The sequence below is a fragment of the Fundulus heteroclitus genome, chromosome 14 (assembly GCF_011125445.2).
Source record: "Fundulus heteroclitus isolate FHET01 chromosome 14, MU-UCD_Fhet_4.1, whole genome shotgun sequence".
In the NCBI taxonomy this organism is placed as follows: domain Eukaryota; kingdom Metazoa; phylum Chordata; class Actinopteri; order Cyprinodontiformes; family Fundulidae; genus Fundulus; species Fundulus heteroclitus.
In genome coordinates, this window is record NC_046374.1 from 13,427,451 (window position 1) to 13,455,412 (window position 27,962).

At 45.4% G+C, this 27,962-nt stretch overlaps 1 protein-coding gene across 1 annotated transcript in view; it reads left to right on the forward strand.

Moving 5' to 3' along the window:
* Positions 1-689: 689 nt before the first annotated feature.
* The window catches only part of LOC105933672 (phosphofurin acidic cluster sorting protein 1), a gene marked incomplete in the record, with an annotated part of 81,349 nt that continues 54,076 nt past the window's right edge, over positions 690-27,962 (forward strand). The window contains 1 exon segment of the mRNA XM_036146320.1: positions 690-1,359. Within this exon segment, the coding sequence (XP_036002213.1) occupies positions 1,205-1,359 (155 nt within the window).

Consider the following 27,962-nt stretch of genomic DNA (forward strand, 5'->3'; position numbering starts at 1 on the left):
TGTTGCACCTGGACAGTATGGTGCTCTGAGCGGAGAGCCATACTGTTGTCACCGGATGTTGGCTACAAAACGTAAAAGTGTAACAACAGTATAAAAATCAAACAACTATACCATCAATCCATTCATATTCTATAATCAAAGGACCAAGGCGTGGTGGTGCCTAATATTAATAATAATAATAATAATAATAATAATAATAATAATAATATTGACTATTACTAAAGCAATATATAAAGATTACTAAACGAAGATTACTAAAGCTATATATAAGAGATCTTATATATACATATATTTAATACATTTGAATATTATCAAAAACTCTATTTGTTTCAGTAACCCAATTAAGGTAAACCACTCACAGACAGATTTCTAACAGCCCTTATTTCTGTTACTAATTATTTTTTTGCTTACATATAATTAAAACACGCAAAGAAAACAGCATTTATGATTAGAATATTATATAAAGCCGATATATTATTTTTTTATTAGAGAAATCCGGACTTAATGAAAATTATGTTTAATACCTGCCTAAAATCTGCTATTTTCAAAAGGTATACCAAAAGGTATAACGAATATATATATATATATATATATATATATATATATATATATATATATATATATATATATATATATATATATATATATATATGCATGCAGCACATTGAGGCGGGTGGTTCAGACAGATAACAACACCACGGAGGCTTGCTATTGGTCAGTTCCTCCGTAGTGGGTCTCGTGCTTGCAGAGCCGCGTTCCTTCCTCTCGCTGAAGAGGCGTTGTTCGTCTCGCTCTCTGCTCACTCTGCGACTTCGGCCGACGCAGATTTCCGCTTCCTGCACCGATAAACACCAGCAGCAGCGGCGGCAGCAGCAACAACAGCCAGCACACACACACACCGAGCCGACGTGAAGCGAGGCGGGGACGGAGACCAGTGGCTTTTCGCTCGCCCTACTGTCGGGACCAGAGCTCTGCCGCCAGGTTTCGGACATGTTCTCCGCCGTTGGTCGCTGATTAGCAACGAACCGGAGCAACTTTCCGTTAGCGCTCGCGAGCGCGTTCCCACGTTCACTGCAGCCTGGAGCCTTTTTTACCCCCTTGAACAGAGCCGCTAAAAGGGACGAAGAGAAGGACCGGCACTCTTTCCCCCCCTCACTACCATTAGCTCCGACTGAAAGACCCCCGCGTCCTTTGAGCCTCCAGGATGTCGGAGCGAGGAGGGCTCCCGCGGACTGGGGGCGTCCCTTCGCCGCACATGCAGCCCTCCAAGCCGGTGAGCATCACCTCCAACCGGCCCGTCCACATGAACCTCTACGCCACCTGGGAGGTCGACCGATCCTCACCCAGCTGCGTGCCGAGGTATGTGAAAACATGGGGGGGGGGGGGGGGGCTATGACTGGACGTTTTTTTTTTTTAGTGGGGCTGGCTGTGAAGGGGAGACGACCCGCTGTGTGTTTACGCTGGAGGACCGCAGACACACTAACACACCTCTGGATGTCCAGGGCTAGTTCAGCTCATTAGAGCCGGGGAAACCTTTCCTGCTACTTTTTTAATGTGCCTCCAATTCTCCCTAAAAATTAAGGCTTTGCCCAGCGGCAGCGGCAGCAAAGACAACATAAACAGGCTTCCTGACTCTCTTTTGTCTCCGCAAGACTGTGCAGGGGGCCAGCTGCAGTCGCTTTTTAAACCTGTCTTCAGTTTGCCACACATCTGATCCCTGCAGACACAAAAGAGAGAGAGAGAGAGAGAGAGAGGGGGGGGGGGTGGTCTTAGCTGTGCATCTAGAGGCGGTAAATAAACAGCTGTAACACAAAGTGGCGCTTTCAGGAAAACAAAGGGGGCTGAAATGCTCTCAGATGCTGTATTTTCTGTGGATTATCATCCTTTCTCGACCCCTTGCTGATTATGGTTAGCAGTGGCTCTATTTGATTAGAGTGTGTGTGTGTGTGTGTGTGTGTGTGTGTGTGTGTGTGTGTGTGTGTGTGTCCATGAGGGCAATGCAGCAAGGTCACTCAGGAGGCGAGGCACCTTCTCCTACCAAAGCCCACTCCCAGACGACACACGGAGTCAGGCTGCTGGCTTTCACTGTATGTCCGCCTTTTTAAGGGAATTCGTTTGGTAGGGCAGGGGCCCCATAAGCACAGGGGCCCCTGCACGTTCTGCGTGCCGTCTGTAAATCGATGTATCAGGTTCCTGTACTTGCAGTGTCCTGCTGATGGGGCTCCACCACGAGCTGGACCTGGATGTGAGGTTGGCGACGGAGAAACGCCGATGGGTTTCGTGTCGTCTTCAAACTTTAGCGCACGTACATTATTTGTGGACTTGTGGCGAAAGCTATTGTAAATGATCTCTGATTACTGATCTGGCTTTTTTTTCCCCGTGTGTAATCATTCCTGTTGAATAAAATGGAATAGGAAGATCCCTTATTGTCCCAGAGACGATGAATCGGTTATTAACTAAATGGCGTACTCAAGAAGTTAAAGAAGTGTGCAGATTTTTAAGAAATGCCCAAAACGTGTGTGACGTAAGCAGCTACTGAGTTTGTAGTAAGGATGTGCTGATACCAGATTTCTTCAAACCAAGTACGATTACACAAGTACTTCAACTTTAGTACTTGCCGATACCGAATACCGATACGAGTACTAATAAATGCCATTAACTCCTCAGAATAAATGTTCAAATTAATTCTGAGGCCATGAGGGAACTCCTTGTGTTCGGCGTCGTGTTGTGTCTTAAGATGTTTTATCAGGTTTCTTGTGCCATAACTGCTAGGGTTTGTTCCTCCTCTTGATAACTTTGATTTACACATTTTGCAACTAGCCTTACTTTTGTCGTCCTCGTTTACTTGAAAATACTTCCAAGTAGCGAACGTGGCTAACTCCTTCACCATTTATGCGTTTACTCCTTCCTTCTCTATGCTCTGGCTGGCGGGTTCTTGACGTCGCACTACGTTCTTCTTCGCTGCTTTGTCTTCTCCGTTTTCTTCTTCAGTTTGATTTTCTTTTATGTTGTTTTATAGCTGCTTGTAGTATCTGATCGCAAACTAATGCTTTCTGTTAAAGAGGAAGGTATGCTAGTATCCGGTCCTGTAGTATCGGAACCCATTTACGAATACAAGTACGAGTACAAACACATGGTATTGGGTCCGATACCGATACCAGTATCGGAATCGGTACATCCCTAGTTTGTAGGGAGCAGTGATGGTGCTGAAGCCTCAGCAGCTGCCGGGAGGAAGGATCTGCGATTACGCTGCTTTGTGCATCTAGGAGGCAGCAGCCTGTCGCTGAAGGAGCTCCTCTCTGCTGCAGATAAGCTGCTGCTCCTAGTATCCCTCCGTAGAAGATGGCTGATCCCAGTCCAAAAGGGTCTTCAGACCCCAGTCTGCTCAGCAGGTAGGGTCTGTCCTGACCCTTCCTCTGGAGGTCCTCGGTACTGTGGCTCCAGCCCAGTTTATCGTTCAGGTCGACACCCGGGTACTGCTAGGAGGTTTAGCTCCTCAGGTTTAGCTCCTCAGGTTTAGCTCCCCGCATGTTAACAGGGAGCAGAATCCACCACCAGCTCCCTGCTGGATCAGGAGGTGGCTCCGATTGTCAATGCTGATGCACCGATCGACTGGTCAGAGAAAGAAGTTGGCCAGTTTTTGTCCTTTTTATGAGGTTTGATGAAGAACCGGCGGGACATTTAACAGGTTATTTTTCTTCTTCTTCATTAAATGCATCACAATTAATAAATCCCAGCATGTTGACTCCAGAAAGACACAGAGGAGCAGATTGTAACACAATACCATTTTTTTTTTTTTACTATAAAAGAGTCTGATAAATGTTAGGGACTCTGCATTAATGGCCTGACCTTGTAATTCCTGTATTTTCTTGTGGATTTAACAGCTACTTTTACCTGAGAGCCAGTCGCACATTTTGTTTCATGGTCTGTAGAAGGGGGGGGACCTGTGGGTCAGACCTCATAAAAAAGCCTGAAATCATTACCGACCAGGAAAAGACTGAACTGTGAATTTTTAATGACCAGCACAGAAACTAATTGCTGAGAAGGAGGATTTCCTCTTATTGTAGCAGTTAGCATGGTTAGCATCTCCCATGTCAAACCTCGGTCTCCCTGTGTGTTTCTGCTGCTCCTGTGGGGCTTTTCCTCCCACAGGAGCAGCAGAAACACACCAGCGTTGTTGTGACCCAGGTTCTGGGTTTCTGGACTAAGCTGGAAATCGTCCAGATAATCTCTCCAACGTGTTCTCTTCTGTTATTCTTTAATTCTCAGTCAAATGTCATATTTAAGGATTAAACTCGTTAAAGCGACGGCAAACTTCCACTGAGGCGGATTTCTTCTGTCGGATGTTTTGTTGTTGGTTGGAAGCTGTGAACCGCATCCCTCCAGATGTGCCCTGATGTTTGGGTTAGTGGTGTGAAGTAAAAGCGGAAACACAAGGTGGTGTTTAGACGCAGCACACTCAGCAGCCCTGAGCCTCCTAAACGTTGCTTTTTCTCTCGCTCTGAGGCGTCGCTGGGTTTGAAACCCGCCCTCCGGGAGCTTTGCTCTTTAGCAAAGTGTTGCTGTGTGCGTGGCTGCATTTAACGCGCTTATGCACCCTGCCATGTGTTTTTAACACCTTACTCCCTCACCTTTCTCCCCCCCCTTTATATATGCTTTATCCTTTAAGCAGATGTGCACAGGCCCACAGCTGGGGGGGAATGTTTTCTGCCCTGAACCGGCTTACACAATGTTGTTTTTGGGGAGCTCTCTCCCACCCCCCCCCCCCTCCCCTCTGGCCGCCGCGGTCCGTCAAATAACTTTGATTCTGCCGCAGATGCAGCCAGACGGCGGCTCAGCTAGAAGCAGAAAGGAAAGATGGGGGTTTTGAGAGAAATGGAGGATGAGGCGGCGGTGAGAGGAGGAGTGAGGGAGGGGGGAGGGGGGAGGGGGGGGGTCTCTGTCATCTGCATTTAAATGGGATTTCTCCCAGACACAGAAGGAGCTACAGGAACCAGCGCCGCGTTCTGCTGCGTTCCTGGAAGCATTTGAACTTTTCTCGCTGCTTAATCTTTCCTGCTGCAGCAACAACTGACAGCCCCCCCCCCCCCCCTCCCGCCCCCCAATTGGGTCGAGGTGTTGCTGCTCAAACCTCTTCCTGCCGACCCAAAATGCCTCCTGGTATGTTGTTTACGCCGTGCCGTAGGCTGCAGCCTCCCTGGCAGGCACAAACGTGCGATTCAGCGGCCTTTTTCCAAATCCTCCACCACGGGAGGGGTAGAAAAAAAAAACGGCTAAAAATACCTACGCGCCTAAATGGTTCCCTTTTTTTTTTGTTGTACTGTTTATTTCTTTGCTGTTTGGGAGTCGATTGGTAGGAGACGTCTGAGCGAGGGAGATGGCATCTTGTTTTTCGGGCAGCCGTGGGCGACGTCTCGGTTTTCCTGTTGCATCCTGGGCAGCTTGCTCTGACGGCGGAGTGAATCTGAGGACTCGACCTCGCTCTCCTGGCTTTATTATATATACGATTATATAGTGTTTTGCTTTTGTGATTTATAAAAGGAGGCCCAGTTTTCAATCCCCGCAGTCCCTCTGGTCCTGAGTGGTTCAGGAAGAAGCCGGTGTCACCCAGCGGTGGGCTGGTTAGCAGCATGGAGACAAACCAGGGATTAAAGGATGAGTTAAAAACTGGTCAGATTTCCCAACCTACGGTTCCTGAAGTCTTTTTGACGGCAGATAAAAGTGCCAGAGCGTTTGGATTGGTCAGTCTGAAGCGTTGGCTGCTGTAGGGGCTCCTCCTACGCTATTGTTGCTGCACACTGCCCGTCAGCTGACTGAAAGAGCGTCCCTACACCTTCTCCCTCACTTAAGGCCCATTCATACCTCACGTAAAAGACGGATACGTTTGGAGTGTTTCATACGTTCTAACCGTCGGTTTCGTCCGTATTTTGACACGAAAATTGGGAGCTTACGATTACGGACGAAACGGATCAATACGGAGCAATACTACCGGAAAAGGTGGGGGGCGCTATTGAGTTTGTAGTACAAAATGTCAACAAAATCACAAAGAAGGTTATAATTCTGGGCTTTAAACAATGGCGGGATTCGAGGAACGACTTGCGGAGCTTGTCCGCAACTACCCACACTTATATGATGTGTCGTGTCCGGGGCACAGGGACAAACGAAAAGTTTACTTACGGAGCAAATACAACAAAATCACGTCTTGGACCATCGCCATGACGAATCATTGGCACCCAGCACTGCCACCTAGAGGAAATATTGGTTATTGCGCACCTCAACGGACGGAGGTATGAAGGAGTCAATGGATAGAACGTACGGACAGAAATACGGACGTGTAGGCCAAACGTTGGGTATGAATGGACCTTTAGAAGGACAACGATGGCTGTCTGGAAACGTTTCTGCCCAAGGAAGAGAAGAAACTCCAGCAGAACCTCCCTGTCAGTCTAATTGAGACTTAAACCTTTAATAAACTACTCTCAGCAAACTACAACCAGCAGATAGTCCCGCTGTTTATCCGCTGGTTGCTCTCATATTCTGCACATTTGAAAGGAGACTAAATCTAGCAGCTTAACGTTATTGTTTCCCGTAGACGGCTGAAGGCTCCTCACAGATCGTAATCAGTAGCTAACGCCTGTCAGACTTTAGGGGAGCCGCTCAGAGAAGCCCAGCAGCTAACCTTGGGTACGTGTGGCTAGCTGTTCTATGAAGCCGTTGCTCAACGCTTTCTGGAATACGCTTCCTCGGTTATGTATCTGATGACAGACGTCTCCTGTCTTTTTTTTTCTTTTTTTTTTTTTCTAAAGGGCGCAGCACCTACTGTTGCATTAGCTTGGCTGTCTTACCCAACATATCTGTGCGAAAGGAATACTGGTTGTGACACGAATGAAGCGAGAGTTGTCGGACGTAAAACACGGTGCTCACGCCTGGCCGGTTGGCTCTACGGCGCCGTGCAGATATACAAACAGTTAAATGTTTCCGATTATCAACCAAATTTGAATTATGGATACAGACACCCTGACTAAATACAAGAAAAGCTGTTTTGAAATGAGAATTTCTTTCATTAAGGGTAAGAAAAGCTATCCCGACCAACCTGGTTCTCTGTGGAAAAGTCATTCCCGTCTAAACCTAATAAAAAGCAAGGACTCTGACATCCCTACACGGCAAAAGCAGAACTAAAAATGAGTAAAATGTTCTGAAAATGAGTGTATTTGTCCTTGATTTGAGCAGGTAAATAAGATGATCTGCCAATGGAATAAGATTTTCACACTTAATATAGGTAGAACTCATCTCCATCATCTTATTTCAAGTGCAGGATGTCTAATTATCTTATTTTACGGGCCAAAATACTCATTCTATTGGCAGATGTTCTTCCTTACCTGCTCAAATCAAGGGCAGAAACACTATTTTTAAGAAAATGTAACTTATTTTTAGATATGTTTTTGCAGTATAATGAGGAATGAGCCCACTCTCCTTTACAGGAGCGTGTTAATTCAGCCATGGTGTTTTATTTTATATCTAAATGATGTGTTAGAGGTCATACTGGAGCAGGGGTGACCACCATGGTGCCAGTGGGCCCCAAGTTGAAAAAAACAGCACAGCTGCATTTAAAATGCTATTTTATTCAGTCGATCTTCCTGTTTAATCATACTTGTGTTAGATCTAAAAGCATTAAAACATGTTTATATAACGTAAAGTTTAAGTGAGCTCTGACTCTTTAGTTCAAATGTCCGTACAGGTAGGCCTTCGTATGACACGGCGCCAACGAAGCAGCTCTCAGTTTCAAAAAGGTTGGTGACCCCTGTACTAGACATCTAAATCAGATTCAAGTCCAGACTTTGACTAGGCCACTCCACAACATGGCTCTGTATTTTATTTTAAGCGTCATTCAGAGTTGGTCTTGCTGCTGCCCAACCAAAGGCTGGTCCAGAGCAAAATTCACGTTTCCATCAGTTCCTCCAGGAGACCAAGCAGCAGTGAGGTCAGCTGTATGTCAGGCATACAGATGTCAACGACTTTGTTTTTCTACTGTTGTTGAATTTAGGACGATTTTGGAGTTCGTTCCGCTTTCAAAGAGGTTCTGTGTAAATGTTATATCTGCAGATCAGGTTCTAATCAGTCTGGCTCTGGCTGGAGAAATTGGGCTCAGCTTTCGGAAAAAACTAGTTTTTAATCACAGTTAATTCATAATTCAATAAGGGGGCAGCTGCTCGTCCCCAGATGGCCAACTTGTTTTGGATAGCTTAGCTCCATGAATGAATGAATCGCTCGTTTTGAAAACAGCTTTCTTCCACCATGGTAACACATGGCCACAATAAAAGCTTCTTCTTCTTCTGTTGTATTTAGCCACGTCGCCTTTTTAGCCGATATTAAAATCAGTTTGGTGTGAAACATTGAAGTGTGACCCGACAGCAAGCGGGAGATGCTGTAATTGGCCAACGCTGCAGAGCAGCACCGCGTGTGTTGGTGCAGCATCATAAGTGTTACAGCTTCAATTCACTGCCTTTAGGAGATTAAATGGCAAAAAAAACAACAACTTAACCTGATCTGCACTGCAGTTTAGCTAAATTTGTGACGGGAAAACAGGAATTCCTACCATTATGTTATATTTTTGGGCCAGATTAGCTCCACGTAACACAGCAATACTGTTTGTTAGCTGTGATTTAAAAAATAAATAAAATCAAGACCCAGATGAGTTGCTGTTATGGATGGGGCCATAAATTTCACTCTGTAGCAGAACGTCCTGCAGCAAGAGACGAAGTAACAGCCATGTTCCTCTAGCCTGATGCTTTGATGCTCAGAGCCTCTGACTTCAGACCCCGGCGTCGCTCCTAAAGGAGAAGATTACAGAAACCCGTCGTGTTTTCACATGAAAACACGGATAGGGCTGCCATGGGCGGGGGAAGCCGAGCTTCCCAGCGAGCCAGGAGAGCGAGGCAGGTAAGGAGCGCTGAGCTGTAATGCAGGACCTGCTGAATTATGCATGGCGCGTTTGTGTGAGCGGTCCGCTGTAATCGGCCCGCCGCACACCAGCGGGTGGTCGCTGCATCGCGTTACCGACCCCTGGCAAAGAGCAGGACACGGCGCCGGGGTGCGGGGACGGAGCAGCGAGAGGAGAGAGCGTCAGCAGCAGGTTGTTGCATTAATGCAGGGAGGCTCAGCGTCTCTGAGGGCCGGAGAGATGGTTACCAGGGTGCTGCGCTCCTCGCCTCATTTCTCCTCGCTCATCTACTCAGCCCAGCTCCTGCCGGGCTTTGCCTGCTTGTCTAAGACCAGGTTGAATCTAAAATCCTCTCTTTTCTCTTTCCTCTTTTTTTTTTTTTTAAATGTATGGCCTTCCAACATCAGGCCTTAGGGGAGCCTGACATTCTAAGATAACATCATTGACCTTTCTAATCTGTTTATCCTCCGGCTCACTGAGTTAATTTTTTCTCTCTAGCATGTTTTAGATTCCCCCCCCCCCTCCTTTGATTAGCCATTCCTGCATAAGAGCTCCTTCACAGAACCCGCCTGGACCCCAAATGTTCAAGGTGACGCAGTCTTTTCAGGCCCTGAAGCGGGTCAACGCAAAACAACGGCACGCCGTCGCTGACACAAACGTAAGAGAGTGGAAAGGAGAAAAAGAAGCCACTCTTTCTGACAAACACTCGGAGCGGTTTCAGAGCCCAGCGGAGCGCGACCTCCGCGTCCCGCAGACGAGCCAGCGACTCGGGCCCCACGTCTTCACGTTCCTCTCATTCCTCCCTCTGGGATAAAGGGAGATTAGAGAAATCAAATCCCCAGAGTCTCTCCGCCGGAGGCGTCGCCTTAAGCCACAACGCCGTTTTTTAAAACCAAACGATTCAGTCATTCTCATGGTTTAATCGTCAAAAATAGTTTCACGTGCTTTCACTGTTTGGAAACGGAAACACTGCTACTGCTGCTTTTAAAATTACACTTGCCTTGTCCTAAAATAGGTTGTTATCAATATAGGTAACGCATTTACAGAGAAATGTCGTTTTCCACGCGGTTAGACGCATCAGATCAGCGCCGTTTGTCTTAAATATATCGTTATCGCAGCATCAGTGTGTGCAGTTGGCTACAAAGTGTAATCAACCTGCGTTTTCATGCTAATGTCATATTTGACCAACATGCTTGAAGGTCACAGAGACTAGGCAGCACAGACGAGAAGGAAAGGAAAGACGAAATAAGCAGATATCACCACTGATGTCGTCATTGCAATATGAACCAACGTTATCACCATTGCAGGATTTCCTGTTGTGTTGCAGCCCCAACACACGCGTGTAACATGTAAAAAACTTATTTAATCAGAACTCTGATTGTATCTGCTACAGTCATATGCATGAGTAAAAGAAAAACGTGCAATAATACGACGGTCTATGATGAATGGACGTTAATTGGAAACGTTGCTGGTGGATTTCTGCTTTGGGCTGATCTCAGATCAGAGAGCCTGAAACCACCAGAGCCTGGAGGAGCAGCCTTTAGCGCAGCAGTGCTTTGTGGTCTGTTGCAAACAGGAAATTGCAGCAATACGTTTAGGATCTATTGCGCAGTCCTAGTATATCATCTTCAGTAATATGATTTTCTGTGTATATAAATCCTCAGAGCCGCGGTAGGTTGTTTTTAGACGAGACGAGTTTATTTGTGAAGCACATTTCAGTTACAAGACAACTCAGAGTGACGTACATGAGAAAACGTCACAGAGGAAATCACATTGCAGTGGAATAGTCCAGTAATGGTTTCAGAATATGCATAAACAGGCGTGCGCTGTGGCTCAGGACTCGCTCCAGAGTGTATTTTTCTTTTGAATGCAAGCATTTCCATTATAATAGCTGTTGTTTTTGCACGTTGCGTTGCTTGGCTGGTCCTGCAGGGACGCGAGGAGCCTGACAGCTGTTGCTCTTTGGTCAATTAACCCAGTTATTTACACAGGAAGCAGGCGCGTTGTCCTTACCGTTAGCCATGCTAGCTGCGTAAACTAAACAATACGAGAGGGGAGCCGTCGTCATTCAGGCCTCACTTTGTCTTTTTTCTTCTCGTTTGTGTTGTTTTTCAAGTTCGGTGGGGTTTCCCCCCCCCCTAGTCACCCAGTTATGGTACACAGCTGACTGACAGTTCGCAGCGTTACGCGCGTAGCTGCGTAAAACCCCAGAGTCTGCCTCTGGCGGCGTAAAACCCCTGAGTCTGCCTCTGGCGGCTGACTAACGCTGCAGCGAAGTTTCATCCAGAGAACCAGAATGACGAAGCATTTCAGTGCTTTTTACAAAAAGGACTTAAAAACTTGGCTGTATGTTTCTATCCTAGCTGGGACTTATTCAGACTCTGGGAGCTCTCGACCGGACTTGAATCCACACACACACGTGACGTTGGCTGGTGTTTTTATTATCTGAAGGTTGGACATGTTTATACAGTCCCCACACAAAGCTGACTATTAGTGATTATAAATGTCCTGCAGCTCAACGCGCATGTTCTGCATGCTGCTGCTGATTGCTCAAACTTCATGTGACGTTTCTGACAGATGCATTTAGTTTATGATGCGGTGCTCCGTTTGCTTATTTGGAGTTACAGTAAAATACTGGGCATTTAAAGTAAATGCTGAGCGTTGAGTTTCGTCAGCCTCCCGGGTTCTAAAAGCCAGTTTGACTCCCGCAGGCCGTTTGGCTTGTTGATGCTTTTAATTTCCTTTCCACAGAGGTAAAAAAAAAAAAAAAAAAAAGGAGAAACAAAGTCGCTGTCCTCCTGCTGCAGCTGCAGCGTAGAGCTCTGTACCTGAACGCGGTCTGAGCAGGCCTGTGTTGCGGTAATCTAATATGGCTTTGCATATTTGAGAAGTGCTCTGCTTTTGTCTGGTGGGAGGATCACAGTGCGGGGTCAGAGATAAGGCAGCTTAAACACACGCTGAACGACATCCTCTCCGAGGCTCATGGGCGACGTCGCTCTGTGCGTTGTGTTGAGAGTGAAGGCGGCAGGACGACCTCGAGTTAAACACGAGGACACGTCGACCAAGAGACGGGCCATCTCTCTCTCTCTCTCACAACGAGAGCGTCGGGAAAACCCGAGCTGGTTCCCAGATGAAAGCGAGCGGCTGGAGACGGCCAGCTGCACGGATTAAACCCGATCTCGCTGCTGCTGCTGCTGCGCACCTTTTTTTCAGGTGTGCGTTGCAATGCATGCAAATAACGCACCCACACACTTTAATCCTGCCCAGCTCGGCTTACGCGCAGCTTCCCCTACACGATAACACAAGCTCGTAATGCATTTAACCCAGATTGACCTTGACACGGTGCATCTGCATCAGCACTGCTGCTGATGCTCATATATATATATTTATTTAATCCCTCTCTGTGACAGTTAATCGGTTACGTATTTATTCGTGGGTCGCTGGGGCCCGTGCGTGAAAGAGAAGAAGTCTATGTAGCAAGAAACCAAACTTATGTAATGGATGCAGTTCTTTGCTTAATATCCATTTGCCCCCCTCCACTCCTTTCACACTGGCGGTCTGATCTGTCTGCCCGTAACGGTGGCTGCGACTGACCGGTGGACGACCCGGTTCGGCGGAGCCGGCAGGAGCGCAGTTCAGTGCGAGCTGCCATGGCGTGGCTTCAGCGTCTCCAGATAAAGCCAATTAGGCAGGCGGGCGCGCTCGTTAATCCGTAATGGCTTTAATGAAGGGCCAGTGGTGCTGGGGCTGCACGTGTCTGACCGCAAACAGGGGGTTCTGCCCCGCGTTCCTGGAAGGAGGGCGGATCAAGGCGTTTTTATTGTCACTGTCAACTTTATCTCTCTTTCCTTCTTCTCTGATCAGAAATCAGCTGCAGGTCACTTTGCTCCAGGCCTCAACAGGAGAGCCCACTACCCTGAACGAGCAAAGCCAAAATGCATCACTGGAACCCTGCAGTTTGCTCGCCTTAGCTTCTCCGATCTATTTGAGCCTTTCTATTTTCTTGGGAGACCTGTCGGATGAGGCTCTGACGGAGTTAAATATGCGCCATACGGGTTTGAGCAAATGTGTGCGTGTGGGTTGCCCTCCTTTGGAGCCGCAGCGCGTCCTCGCCTGTGGCTGCGGGAAGTAGAGCGCGACGGAGGGAGGCGGCAGACGAGAGGAGTGGGGGGGGAGGTTAGCAGAAATGGAGGGAGAAGGCAAAGAACGAGAGTGTATGTGTGTGTGTGTGAGGGGCAGTCAGTGGAGGTGTTCAGAGAGACGCATTATGGAGCACAGGTTGCCGGTTCCAGTCTTCTGGGCCGGCGTCCTGCGTGTTCTACATGTTCCACTTTTTGAAGTGACCTGATTTAAGCGAGCGGCCGTGATCAGAAGCGGCGGTACGGCGTGAGGACAGACCAGACCTGGTGGCATGGGCGGGCATTGGGGGGCCGTGCCCGCCCCGTGAGCCAGCTGTGCCCACCCTGGACTGGAAGCTGTATTTTGTTTTTATATATATATATATATACCTCGGAGTGGCCATCGTTCTATTAGTACTATCTTTGATGTGTCAATCATACAATTTAACCAATCAAATCAACGACTGAAGCTAACATGCTAGCCAATCACAGCTGGAGTGGGGCGGGACACTGAGTTATAGCCTTCAGTCACCGACGCGGTGTTCGGCTGTGGTCACCGTCGCACGTCTGTGTCTGTGACCGTCGGTGTCGGTAGAGCGGGATGGAAATTTGGTCTGATTACCAAACAATTACAAGAAATGACAACGAAGCAAACAAGAGCGAGCTGGAAGCAGCGCGATTAATTACTGTTTGAAATGTCAGCACTGAAGTCTAAAGTGGAGTAAACATTGACGCTAGGAGGGTTAGCTACGACAGCTAGGAGGGTTAGCTACGACAGTTAGCAGCACCAGGAGCAGATCTACTGCCAAACTGGAGAAACTTGGGTTACTTGCAGACAGAAGGGAACTCTGCTTTGTTCTGCTCCTTGCACTCCATACCTGCTGTAATTACAGAACCTCTTTTAGTGTGAATTTTTACTTCAGTCAGTGTTCAGCCTGATCTCATGCTAATAAGCGTGTAGCTTATGCTGGACTTTGAGTCAAGACAGCACTACAGGTTACCCTATCTCACTGATAGTTTCCAGTAACCCAACATAAAACCTGCCCAACTTAAAAGAAAAAAAAAGCCCAAATCTCAAACTCTCACGTTAAAAGCACAGAACTATTAAACACATAAGAACTATTAAACATAAGAATATGCCATTAGCACACAACTGCACTGAAGCAAAGAAAAAAAACTGTGCATACGGCCTCCGAACAAAATATGCAATCAGACAACCAAATAACACACACGATCTCTTTAACAATCATGATATATCAACCGGAAAAAAAAATATTTATAAATAGCTTCCCAACATTAGTTGTAAATCTACCTTAATATAAACTTAATTTCTCTCAGTATAGGTCAATTAAACATTTCTCTTACACGCTGTCATGAAATATTTTTAAGTTGATAAGTAGAACTCAACCCCTCCTGGGCGTTTACACTGACCAAACACTTGATTAACCATTATTCTTTTCTTGTTTTATCATACCAATCAATATTATTCATTATAACTACTATTCAATGATGATGTCAGGTCGACAGATTCGACTTATTTAAAAAATAAATTGACCAGTATGAGTTGAAGGAGATGGCATTTTATTAAAATGTTTTGGTTTCCTGTCCGACGTTGACAACTATTTTGATATATTTTGTTAGTAATTCTTTCTAAAAGCCCAACAAATGTTGTGAAAAGCTTTCCAATTTTTTTTGTGTGTTCAAAAGCCTAATTGTTGTGAAGCCTGCCTAATTTGACAAAACTGACTACACTATTGCTATATATATATATATATATATATATATATATATAAAGTAATAAAAAACTTTTTAAAGTGTGCCCCCCTAAAAAAAATGGAATGCCCCCCCTGTGATTTGTTTCTGCAGCCGGGTCTGGGACGGACCGAGCAGATAACCCCAGCATCCAGATGAACACATAGGCCATCGGCTTTTACTTTGATCAAAACCACTCGTTTTGTTGGGGGAAACTAGTTTCTATGAATGCACCCTTGAACGTATGTTGATGCGAATGTTGCTTGAACATGTCAGCAGTGACCCAGTGATGATGTTATTTATTCTCATGCTTCACACTCCTGACGCTCTGTCTGCGCTGGTGAAGATTTCCTGAAGTCGCACAGCGAACTCTTGGATTGGCTGGATTAGAAAACGCAGTGCAAGAAACGATTTGCAGCGGCCTTGATTCAAGCTTGTATGGCTAAATGTTTCACCTCTTCATGAAGCCAAAGCAAAAATGATTCTCTTCGTGTAGAAGGATATGAAATAAAAAAATTAAATAAGAATACAAACACAACAAACTCCAAATATTCAAGGCAAACTAGTTTCTGAGCTTACAGACGTCGGTGTGTAACTTTTGTTTTATATGCTTATTACAGATTAATAACAAATGCCCTCCATCTCAGCTCAAAGTTACACTAAGTTACTCATTTTTTACTTTATTCAACATAAAACAGCAGAATAGATGTTGCTCTTCCGTTATATTGTAACAGTGACACCATTTAGGTTCAGACGCGTCTCCAAATAAGCTCTATTTAAAGGGCCAGTCCCGTATCCCTGTCCCTCCACAGCCAGACGGACCGGGGCAACTTTACGCCCACAGTTCATGTGAAGACACAAGAGCTGGGGACGAAGTGAAATGTGATTCACCTCCAGCCATGGATACAACGTCCCAAGAAGAGTGCGCATCACCAGCGGTCTCCGTGCTAACTGAGCAGGTCTCTGTTGTGGCAGAGAAAAGTTTCACTGAGTTTCTAAACGACTCTTTGCAGGGACAACCCCCGGGGCCTTTTCTGTGGGCGCCTATTTCTGCAACCGTATCAAGTGATTGCTCAAGACATAAAGCTTTTTAGAAACAGGAAGGAGGACCAGCTGTAGCGTAGAGGAATGGAGGAATAAAAAAAACACTGCGTGGGTTTCTCAATTTGCCCTTAGATCACGTGTCTTGGTCTGTTTCAAAACAATCTATGTAGTTATTACTTCAGCATTGTGTTTTTATGCAGGCTTTAGCTCCTAGAGATGAAGGTGCCGCGCTGCCACATTGCCCGCTGCAGTACTTTCTCACATGTTGCGCTGGGTTCCTGTCAATCGAGTGCTGTTCCCCGTACTGTGCGTTGTTGCCGCAGCTTCTTCGTCACCTCACGGTCGCTCACAAAGCGCAGCGATGCTCGTCTGACTTTAGCCCTCCTAGCTTCTGTCTTGCTGCACTTTTTCTGACCCACACTGCACTTTAGATCAAACCGGGGCTGCTGTGCATTGATAAAGCAGGGGTTGCATTATCGTGTTTTTCTGTTTATGTGCCGTAAGCAGTCCTGCACAAAGTGCTGGGTGGCTGCTCGGGCTTAGTTTTGTCTTTTTTAGTGGCGTCAGAAAGGAGCCTCCTAACAGTTCTGGTTTGGTTTTTCCTTCCCTTTTTTTACGTTGTTTTACTGCGCAAACAGTTTTACCAAATAACCACAGACTCTGCTTTCTTTGTGAACTTTCCTGTTTCTGATTTTTTTTTTTATATCACACTGAAATGTTTCAGATCATCAAACAGATTGGTCTCAGAAAGAAGAGCCGAGGGAATCTAAAAGCACTTTTCAAATGACGCCTTCATTTGTTAAGGCGATCCAGACCAACCTGCCCCCATGCGAGAACAGAATTGCTCCCCTTTGATGCATTTTTAACAAACTGGGATTAATCCCAATTTTAGGTTCAGCTTCACCAGCTACAAATAACTCGGATTAGTGCGAGACCTGTAGGATTAAGTCTCTTCGGTCGTACCTGATGGACAGCATGAAGTAGGCTAAAGCCGGGCGTACACTGTACCATATTTTCATCCTGGTACTCATATGCAGCTCAAACTGTACGACAAAACGGCAGAGTTAAAAGGTTACAGCTCACCATATCTGTTCTTACACTGTACGGCCCGATGCGCTGATGCGACCTGTCTGCTGAAACTGTACGTCTAAAAACCAACGTCAGACTCAGCCCTGTAGGGAGATGGTGCTACTCTGACTCGTCTATACAGAAGCCAAACGTCAACAGTAGAAGAAGAAAAAGTGTTGATGCTCATTGTTAAATATGAGGCTCACTAGAACGAAATGCGCTGCCTTGGCAATTCTACGAGTTTCTTCTCCATAGTTTGACTCCATGTGACACGTACCGCCTTCATGCTTCTCTCCACTCCTGTGTTTTCATCTGAGAAGAAGAAGAAGAAGAATCTACTTATTTGCACATGTGCAGTACGCGGGGTCGGGGGAAATCGGATCGTAGACGGTTGTAGCTCCGCTTCAAAAGCACGATCGCTCACGAGGACTGACTGAATTTCAAACATGTTAGATTTTCATCCGACCGTCTGATTCCTGATCAGGAGATGGTCGTGAGAGGCGAATCGCCCCTCGGTACCCTCCGTATGCTACAAGACGCAGGACGCACGATGCAGCTGAAGCTCGGCCTGATCCAAACAAATTCTCGCACGAATAAAGAATCGGCCCAAAAAGGACAAAAACTTGTACAGTGTATGCCCGGCTTAAAAGAACTCAGAGAGCGACACATCCTGACCTCTTCTAAACATAGGCTGCATATGTTATCCTAATCTATGGAGTGAAGTATTGTGCTCTTCAGCAGAAAATCCTGGAGGAGAACATCTGGCCATCAGGTTGAGACCATAAGCTCCAGGACACACGGGTCCAGCAGCAGGACTGATCCAAAGCACACCAGCAAGTCCATTTTTCTGAATGGATCCAAAAAAACAAAGCAAAGGTTTTTGGAGTGGCTTTATGGAAATCCGATTGATTGATTAATGCAGATGCCTGACGCTACACAGGCGGTTAATGTCCAGAAATCCTCCCTCATGGCTGAGTCTGAGCCTTTCTGAAAAGACGAGGAGGACAGAGTTCCTCCACAGAGATCTAGCTGCCAGTTATGGCATCAGTCAGTGGTTGATCTTGGGTTTTATGTTAGACATGTCATCCCTGATTGTTTTGTTTTTTTAAGCCTGCTGAGCTTTTCTGTATTAGGATCATTTGCATTATGTGTCTGTAGAAAGAGGTCCCTGTTGGTTTTGATGCTTCTGTGTCGTGCAGGGCTATGAAAAATGCACCAAATTCTGCTGCAGCCTTGATGGAGAAAAAACAACAACCTTCAGTTAATATTTCAGAAAAGAAATAAAGCCTGTCTGTCTGTTTTTATGTCTAAAGACCAATCGTTCTCTCTTATGGTCTTTCCGCTGTTTTCTTTCTTCACCTTCGCCACAGGTTCCTCTTTAATATTTAAATTTTTTTTTTTAATTTTAAGGTTGTAAACCAAATCAAATTCTGACTGTCACACTTGTTAGAAAGAAATCCTGGACACATTTTTACAGAAACAAATAAGTCTTAAGCTACTATTATGAGCTTTAAGACACTTTGCGTGTGCAAAGCAGGGCTTTGAAAGGAATCTTCATTTCCTTCCTCTTGTCAGACAGGATACACAGATTATCCAAAGATCAATTTCAACCTGGTCCTCAGAATATTGAAGAGCCCTGGGTTATTTCCCCATCAGGCTGATTCCAGTGCTGAACTGCTGCTGGTTCTTGCTTGGCTCCAGTTCTTTGTGTTTTCAGCTCTGCAGAATGCCATCTACGGCACTGGAGGTCTGTTCGTATCTCAGCACAAAGCTTTCTAGATTCATGGTCTGCACACAGAGACCAGCAGCAACCAATCAAAACGTTACCACTGCCATCTTTAAATCTCCCGAGTTACAATTTATTTTCCATCTGTTTAATTACCTTTACCATTAAAATATCTAATTAGCATCACAACAACGTGAGCATGACCTAAAAACTCATTTCAGGAACCATAAGAAGAGTTAAAATAATGATGTTGCTCAGTGTTGGCTGTCCTGCTGTGCCAAACCAAATTGTGTATTTCTCTGGTATACCAGCACTGGTTAAGCACTGGTACCACTTTGGTGCTATCGTCCCAACCAGATGTGCTCCAACACAGCTAAGGCCTTCACACGGAGCAAGGTTTAATAAAAATAAAAAAAATCTCCCCGACACCATTTAAAAATATAATACCATACACATGGGAGTTTTTTTAGAAAAGTTTTCATCCACGTCAACCCGCAGAAATACGGCACTTTAAAAAAAAAAAAAAAAAAAGCCAGACACATGGGGGGCAGTGTTCCATAACGTAATGGGTCAGCCAATCAGAATCCTTCAAATCAACCATGACTTCCTGTTAGGGATGAATCATGGTGCCGGGAGGTTCGATCTTGTGGACAGATGAAATTGAGCTTTTAAACACCATATTAGAATATAAAGTTAACAAAACTCAAGATGATGTCTATTGTCATTAATTTTTTTTTTTACTCCGCTATGGCCGACAATGGCAATGGCTGCACGTATAAGACGTCAGCGCCGTGATGCGCCAGGCTTTAGTAGGGTTAGGGTTAGCGTCTTCATGTACACACGCAGGCTCAGAACTGGAGCTTCTAGGATCATTCATTTTAAGAGATGCACAGTCGCATAAAAACATCTGGCTTTGTCCAGATATCCTGCCACGTGTGGACTGAATGACCCTCAGTCGGTCTAACTCTGCAGCGGCCTCCTGATTAACCAATCCTTTCACAGAGGCGTGTTTAAAACTGGCCCCTGACAACTGAAGCTGGACGAGATGCACCAAAAACTGTGGAAACGTCAAAAACACATTGAATTTAAAAATAATTTTTGACACTAATGTGACGCACCATTAAATCCCTCAGACTGAAATTTTTCCCCTGTTTGCTCTGATCAGCGATTAGGAGGTCAGAAACGGGGAAAATCAGATCCCCTTCGGTCCCATATGTATTAAAGGCACCAAAACAAACACAGAAGGCGAGGTTTTCTATCTATAATACATCTATAATCAGCAGTATGTCCTTTGATGCACTTTTCACATAATGGCTAAATCCCACAAAGCCCCGGGGCCTCTCTTCTCCTGATCCCTGCATCCCTACTGTAGTCTGCCGTTCCCCGCTGCCTAGTTTGTGTTTTTACAAAACGTCTTCCAGCTACGCGTTTAGCTTCAAATCCCCCGTTTGTCCTCAGTTAGAGGCCATCGGTTATGGCCGAAGAGGAGGCGCTTTAACACCGAATGACGGAGCTGCAGCCAAACGGACACCCGGTCTGCGCGTCAGACGAGCGCAGGGCGAAGAAGATCTGTGGACGATGAAGCCAGACAGATGGAGGTGGGTGAGGAGGGCACGTAGTGAGAAGTCTGAGGAGGGGGGAGCCAAGATGGGGTGAGAGAGAGAAGTATTAGCCTGTGGAGCAGCGAGAGTGTGATGAGGCGGTGCGGACGCTGATGAGAGGAGGAGGAGAGAAGAGGGGGAGCGGATCAAAGCCAGGATGCTTTAGTGAGTGTCTGGCTGGGGAGCAGCTGGAGGCAGAGACGTGAGCTGATGGAGAAAATGATGTTTGCCCTGACGTCCTATTCCCTTCACACCGTTCATTTTGCCCGCTGCGCGCTCTTCGTCACCTTCCTCCTTGCCTGCTTCCTCCACTTCTCACGTCTCTGCCACCCTCCTCCTCCTCTCTCCTCCGTCGTAGCAACACACGGAGTCAGCAGGAAGGCAGACGTAAGCCTCTGAGCGCGCCCGTACGGCTGTTTGCTGTCGATCTGGGGTCGCTGAGCTGGTGGAGCTTCATCTGCTCTCATAGATTCAGTCGTGGCTTCCCTCCCAGACCTGCTGCGTCACAGCCCTGCCATTTTAGGCCTCAGTAAATCAGTGCAGCGCCCTGCACCTTTATCCCCGGATCAATGTGCCCAGCACAATACAAGCAGGTTTAGTTCTGGTGACGACTGGAAGTCATTTCTCAAGTCTTCCTCACGTGCCTTTTCAGAGAGCTCGGGCCAGCAAGGCATGGGCCGCTTGTGTTTTTGTGACGAAGGGTTTCACCAGCTAATAGGATTTACGTAGGAGTTCTTGACTAGCGGTGAAACAAAGCGGGGAGAATTATCGCGCTCACTCGCTGGATAATTAGAGACAAAGGAGGTGGCCAACGCTCTCCTTTCTTTTTCAGCATCCTCCTACTTTTTTTTTTCTTTAAGTCTCGCAGCTAGCGACCAGAGAAACAGGGTGACCATAAAGATGAAGGCGGACCGGGCCCACTTGGTTGACGGCTCTGACCGGGCCCGGGGTGACGGGGAATGCTGCAGGACATTTATCAAATCACCTTAATTGATATTTTATGTCCTTTTGCCTTCAAAATAATTAGTTCTCTATGTTCCTGTGGAAGTAGATCGTAGGAGTAAGTTGAGTATATGAGGAAATTGACCTCAGCGTGACTCATCATGGACATAATTGTGGATTAAGTGTAATAATCTGATTGTTTTACTAAACCTTTAATACGGAGGAGTAACCAATCAATTTAACCTGTAATAAAGATGGCTGACTAGGGAGGGAACGATGCGCTCGGCACTCTGACTCCCAGGAAACGGCGAGCTTTAAACCTTTTCAGAGGTTCAGTAGCAAACGTAATCAGCATCGATTTCTGATCGTCACCTTCCAGACAGGAAGGAAGTGGGCCGTAATCAGTCTCTGGGTGCGTGACATCCATTCTGCTGACATCTCCCACCAGGCTCCTCGGTTTAGGGGAAGCTAAGAGGAGAGCCGGTTCCCACTCCACCGTTCATCTCTTCTGTCTCCTGCTGTTCATTTGAGGAGACGCTGTTTTCTAACCCGCTCTGGAACAGGGTTGGGTTTCCAGCTCACGTTGCCAGTTTCTGGAAGTCTGGAAGCTTTATTATTATTATTATTATTATTATTATTATTATTATTATTATTATTATTATTATTATTATTAAGGATATCATTGTGTGGTTTATCCTGGATCTTCTTTGTGGTCAAAAGGTGTTTGAATATGTAACTTTGTTATTGTTATTTCAGCCTCTTGGCCATACTAAGGGGAGCCAGAGTGAATAAGCTGAACTCATTCAGAACATTGTTGGTTTATTTTTCTTCTTCTTCTTCTCCATGCATGAACAGAAAGCGGCTGCCCTTAAAGGCACAATGAGCTCTGCTGCTCCACAGGTGGATTTCAGATCATTAGATGGTTTATTGCGGAGCGTTTATGTTAGCGGTGTGTTTGCTTCGTGTGTGTGTGTGTGTGTGTGTGTGAAGCGTGTTGTGATCAGATGTGGTCAGCCGGGCCCTGATTTCTGCTTTCCAGTCCAGAAGGAAGTGGATGGATGCTACACGTTTTGGAGTGTACAGATGGCAGCCATGCCCTCTGGGGAACATGCGCTAACGTGTTCATTTTCGTGCGCCTTACATTTTCTCGCCCGCGCTTCCTGTTCACCGACTCGCCGTCGTTGCATTGGCGAGATGTGACTCAACACATCGACGTTCCTCTGGTTTCTTTTCAGACCTGCGCGTCCGTCCACAGCTCGTCTCCTCCCCTGTTTTTTTGCTTCTCCTGCCGTAAGGTTTCACTTTCTGTATACAGGCCGCTGTGTATCCATCCATCCATCCATCCACACTGCAAAAACAGAACTAAAAATAAGTCAAATCTTCTTGAAATGAGTGCATTTGTCCTTGATTTGAGCAGGTAAATAAGATGATTTGCCAATGGAATAAGATTTTTCCACCTAAAATAGGAACAATTCATCTCCATCATCTTATTTCAAGTGCAGAATGTCTAATTATCTTATTTTAGGGGCAAAGATACTCATTCCATTGACAGATCATCTTATTTACTGGCTTAAATCAAGGACGAATAGACTAACTTTAAGAACGTTTTAGTTGTTTTTAGATCCGTTTTTGCAGTGCATCCATCCATCCATGTGACCGGATCGTCAGCTGACATCCCCCAACACGCTCTCACACAGTTATCTCCTCTCTGTTTCAGAACCCGGCATCAGCAGCCGCCCACGTATTGAAATGTGCGTACTAGATAGCATCGTATTAAAAAAAAAAAAAAAAAAAAAGAAACGCATCAAAAACTGAATCACACGCCCACCTATGTGCCGTGGCACGCTCAGATAGTTCCCCTGCTGTGGGCAAAGGCTCGCAGTGGAGAGCCGGAGCAGAGTTGAAGTCTGCACACATGCTAAAAAGAAAACAAAACGCATTCATTTCATCCGTTTCAGCCGTTCTTAGGAGCTGAATCTGTTATATAAACGAGTCACTGACAAAACACACAGAAGCACACAGGCGTAGCCATGCTGAGATCGACGTATAGCGCGCACGGTTCATGCGACGGAGTGGCAGGAATGAAAACCACAGGCACGTTATGTACGACCTGTAACCTACTTATGCCAGCGCTCAGTCACCCACTCTGCTCCTCTGTCTGTTTCGCCCACGCTCTCAGACTGACACATACATTCACACTCGTTTTTTTCTTTCGCCGAGGCACCCACACGCATGTGCTGGCAGACTGATGTGCTTATTCATCGATGAACACACACACACGCACACACAGTTGCGTAGGAGATGACCGAATGCCAGGCAGGCAGAGGCAGCTCCGGCGAGAAAGAGCGGGACGGGGTGGGGGCACGGTCAGCTGCTCGCAGCTCGGGAGTCTTTGGGGGGGTTTTTAGCGCGGTCGCTGCTCAGATATCTGGCAGCCTCTGGGAAATTTTCAGCGGCCTTTGATGGTGCGATGGCATTAAAACAAGTTTCCAGGGTTCAATCAGAAAGTTCAGCTCATGTTTGGAGGAATATTGTCATTAGGCAGCAGGGCCAATTGGAGCTGTCCGCCGTATCGTGTCACTTGTGACTACAATCGCGGTTCAATACTTTGTAGGCTATGAGATTTACTGTGAGGTGACAGAAAAGCTTCATGCAGAGTTATATTTCTTTTCCCTCTAACCCCGTAAGTTTGAACTTGGATGTTCCAGGTTACGGTGCTGGGTCTCCTGCTGTTACCAATAAAATATGATAACGGCGTGTAGCTCCGCTTTAGATTTGGAGATTCGCCTTTCAGAATTTGGTGGCCTATTTCCAATGTTTTTATTTATTTTTTTCCTATATTATTGCAGCTAATTAAGATTTCTCTTTTAGAAGTATGATAGAATAAAACTTAAAAGCAGCATTCAAGGTATTTCTTTCTAGCTTTCTTTTTTGAGCAGTTATTAATTATTTTAATATGGAGAAGGAGTCGTGATCTCGTGCCAGAGAACAGGGTTTTACCTATTTAAACCAAAATGAATGTATTGGAATGTGTTTTAAAATGTTTTTAATGTCTTTTACTAAATATTAGTATAGTTAGTGCAGCAAGCATTGAAACAGCTGTTTTGTTTCCTAGAAATGTTAGATCTGTGCATTAATTCCAGAGCATGTCTCTGGTAATACGTATAATAAGTCTTGCTCTTTCTCGCTCTCTCACAGCCCGAGTCGATCGCAGGCCGTAGAGAGCACAGCTTTGTTTTAAAAGCCTTTTAAAAAAAACTTTCTTAATTATCTGTGTTTCCACTGAATAGATCTTCAAACTCCTCACTGATGCTGAAAATAGCTAACTTTGAATCTTATTCCTGCAGTAACAGATTCCACATCGAACAGTGTTGGCGTTTAGGTAAAGTGCGTTCACAGATCAGGAAAAAACGTCGGATTTTTGAGTTTCTGACCTGCGAGTTACTGGACAACGCCACTTAAGTTGAAATGTGTTTATTCCAAGTCAGCAGTGATTTTCTTTTTATTTTTTTTTGTAGACCTCTTAATTTTCTGCACTTAATTTGGAGTTACTATGTTCCCCGATAAAAGCCAGACATACTGTTGGTGAGCCTTCCAGAAGTTCAGATAAATTATTTAATATTACCAATTAGTGAAAGCAAAGCCGCGGCGGATTATCAGATCAGAGCTGGTGTCAAACATCGACTTTCCTTTCCAAATGTGTTTTTTTAAATTATTTTTATTAGGGAGTCATTCCAGCTCCACCCGCACCGATTAAGGGTCAGATTACCACGCAAAGTGAGCATTACGAAGTCTTTAACGCTGGTCCGGTTTCAGACGCTCAGTCCATCACGCTACCAACGCTGACAGATGGCTAATATACTCCCAGTGTGCAGGGCTGCTTGGACCACGTCCAGTCACGTCTGCCGTCATGTTGCTTTCAGCCAACGGACAAAACTGAACAAAAAACTTCAATATTTTCTTCTCATCCTGGCTGAGGTTTAACGTAATACGCCGGTTCTTTACGTTAACGCTTCATGTTTAATTTGCAGGAGTGGCGGAGATGACAAGCATAGACATAAAATAATAAACTGCCGTATAATCAGAAAACATGATGGGCCGCACTAGAGGACAAAAAGAGAAGGACATCAGACTGAAACAGAGAGGTGTGATGGAAAGTAGCCGTCCAGCAGACGGGGGACTTTAGTGGGAGGAAGAAGAGCAGAAAGAAAAGCTGGAGGGAAAACGAAGGTGCTATCAGGAGAGGCAGATGGCCATTTGTGGATAGCCAGAGGAGAACTGGAACAGGATGGGTGGCAGGGAATGGGCATGAGATGACAGGGGGGGGGGGGGGGGCAGCTAGCTCTACTGATTGTTGGCGGACAGCTTGAGAGAGATTGAAAGGAGGGAGGCGCCCCAGTGAAGGATGCTCACACCCAAAACCTCACATTTACAGGACCTTTCATTTCTGTGTCAGAGTGACCGCGACATCGTTGTCAGGGACCTTTTAATGTGCCCCCCCCCCGTTTCTTTCCCGTTGACTAACACACAGGGAAAGGTGGGAATCAAGCTGACTGATTTATTATTGGATGCAGCTCGCCAATGTTCCACTTCCACTTTCAGGGAGGAAAAAAGCCAAAAATGTCAGAGAGATCCTGAAAAGGCTTTCATGACGACAGCGTAAAAAACTCAAAGCAAATGACAAGAGATAAACAGCCAAGGGCCCGGTCGCTGCTCGACACCCGTGTCACACAGCACGTTTATTTATAGTCGGCAAGTTACAAATCACTTTTACTAGATTGTCCTCAAAGCTGCCGCCTGACAAGATGTGGCTGGAAAGATTAGGACCAGCTCCATTAGCAGATGAGCAGACACTTCATGTAATCACCCTGCTGCTGGTATAAAAGCTCACCTTCTGAATCAAGGTGATATTTGCATCTATTATTATTATTATTGTTGTTATTATTATTATTATTATTATTATTATTATTATTATTATTTGGCTGCCTCGGGGTCTGCTGCTCAGATCACAGGAGGACAGGCATTTACATCCAAACCACATCTCAGTTCAGATGAAGGCCGGCTGGTTAAACAGGAAGATGATGAGGTTGTTTTCTGTTTTTGAGATGTTGTTTCTGCTGATTCATTTACCTACCCCACACACACACACACACACACACACACACACACACACACACACACACACACACACACACACACTAACAGAGTATGGGTGATTGTCTGTAATGAGCTGCAAACACAGGTTTTGAAATGTAAACGGTTTGAGATCTAAAGGTCATAGGATGTCAAAATCCACCTGGTTACTCCTGAAGGCGCGACATAAACACCAGTGGAGGCGTTTTAAAGTGAGCGGAAAGTCTTGGACACGTTAATGTCTGTAAATTAACTCCCAAATTAATCCCAGGAAGCCCTATTAAGAGGCCACACATCATGAGGGTAAGGAAAATATGAACACCAGAGTTCAGCTTCCCTGCTCCACGCAGCATCTTTAACTCTTTATTGCTCCCATTTGTTGGATTTGGTTGGCATTAATGTTAAGATTTGCCACATAAAGTGTTTTATGCATTTTTACACGGAGAATCCATGTTTGACACAGACATTAAAACCATTTTACCTAGATGTTTTAGTTGATATTCTTCATATCCCTTGCCCTCTTCCATATTCTGTCATGCTGCTCCCAGAAACTTTAATGTAGCTGTGATTTGGTGAGACAGACCAACACAACGTTGTGCGTTGTTACGATTCGGACTTTTGCTGTTACACAAATATATGACCACAAAGGACCAATCCTGCCAATTAAGAAGAAGTTCAGATATGAATAGATTGACAAATGTATTAATGGGCCAATAAATGCAATAAAAAAATATTTAATCAATGATGAAGAATATCAGACATAAACTGATATTTTAATTAGTCTTTTGCTGTTATGATTAATCAATCCGCCATTATTCTTGTTTTTGCCATTTTCTGCTGTTATTCTTATTTATATATTTTCCCCATTTTTTCATATTTATTCATTCACAAATACATCTTTCCAAAAAAAAAATGTTTTTCCTTTTTTTTTTTTTTTTTTTTTTTGATCCATTTTTTTGTCTTTTCTTAATCTTTACATAGATGAATTTTCTCTCATATTGCTGGCTTTTTTTCCAACCGATTTCTCCTCAGCCCATTTATTCCCATCTTTCTATTTCACATCTTTTCCGTCTCGACGGCCATCTAGAAATGTCAAAACAAAAACAAAACGAGAAAAAAAAAACTCTTCTGCAAAGGCGAATTGGAAAAATGTCACCGTCTCGATGTGCGAGGCTGGAATTACAGGAAAATGGGGTCCGACCAACTATTGGCTGACGGACGATGAACGAAACTGCTGGTGGATTTTTAGCGTGAAATCTTTTTTTTTAAACCTTCCAACTATTGTTGGTTTTAGCACATATAAATTCTAATTAAATACATCATTGCTTGCAGCTTTGATCTATAGTCGCTATATTAAAAGCTGCTGGAATGGGACCATGTTGCCCCACTCGTTATTCCCTCCATCCTCTCTCTCTCTCTCTCTCTCTCTCTCTCTCTCTCTCTCTGCCTCCCCTCATCTTTCCTACCGCCCTCTGCGATAATGGCAAACCGTTCATACACGTCGATCACCTGCGCCGCAATCAGCCTCCGCCGGGCAAGGCGTGGATGTTTGCTTCCCTGGTGGCGAGCGAGGAGCAGCCAGAGCTGTGGGTTTCTAATGTGTGTCAGCAGGTCCAGAGGCTGAATGAACGTTGCTCAGA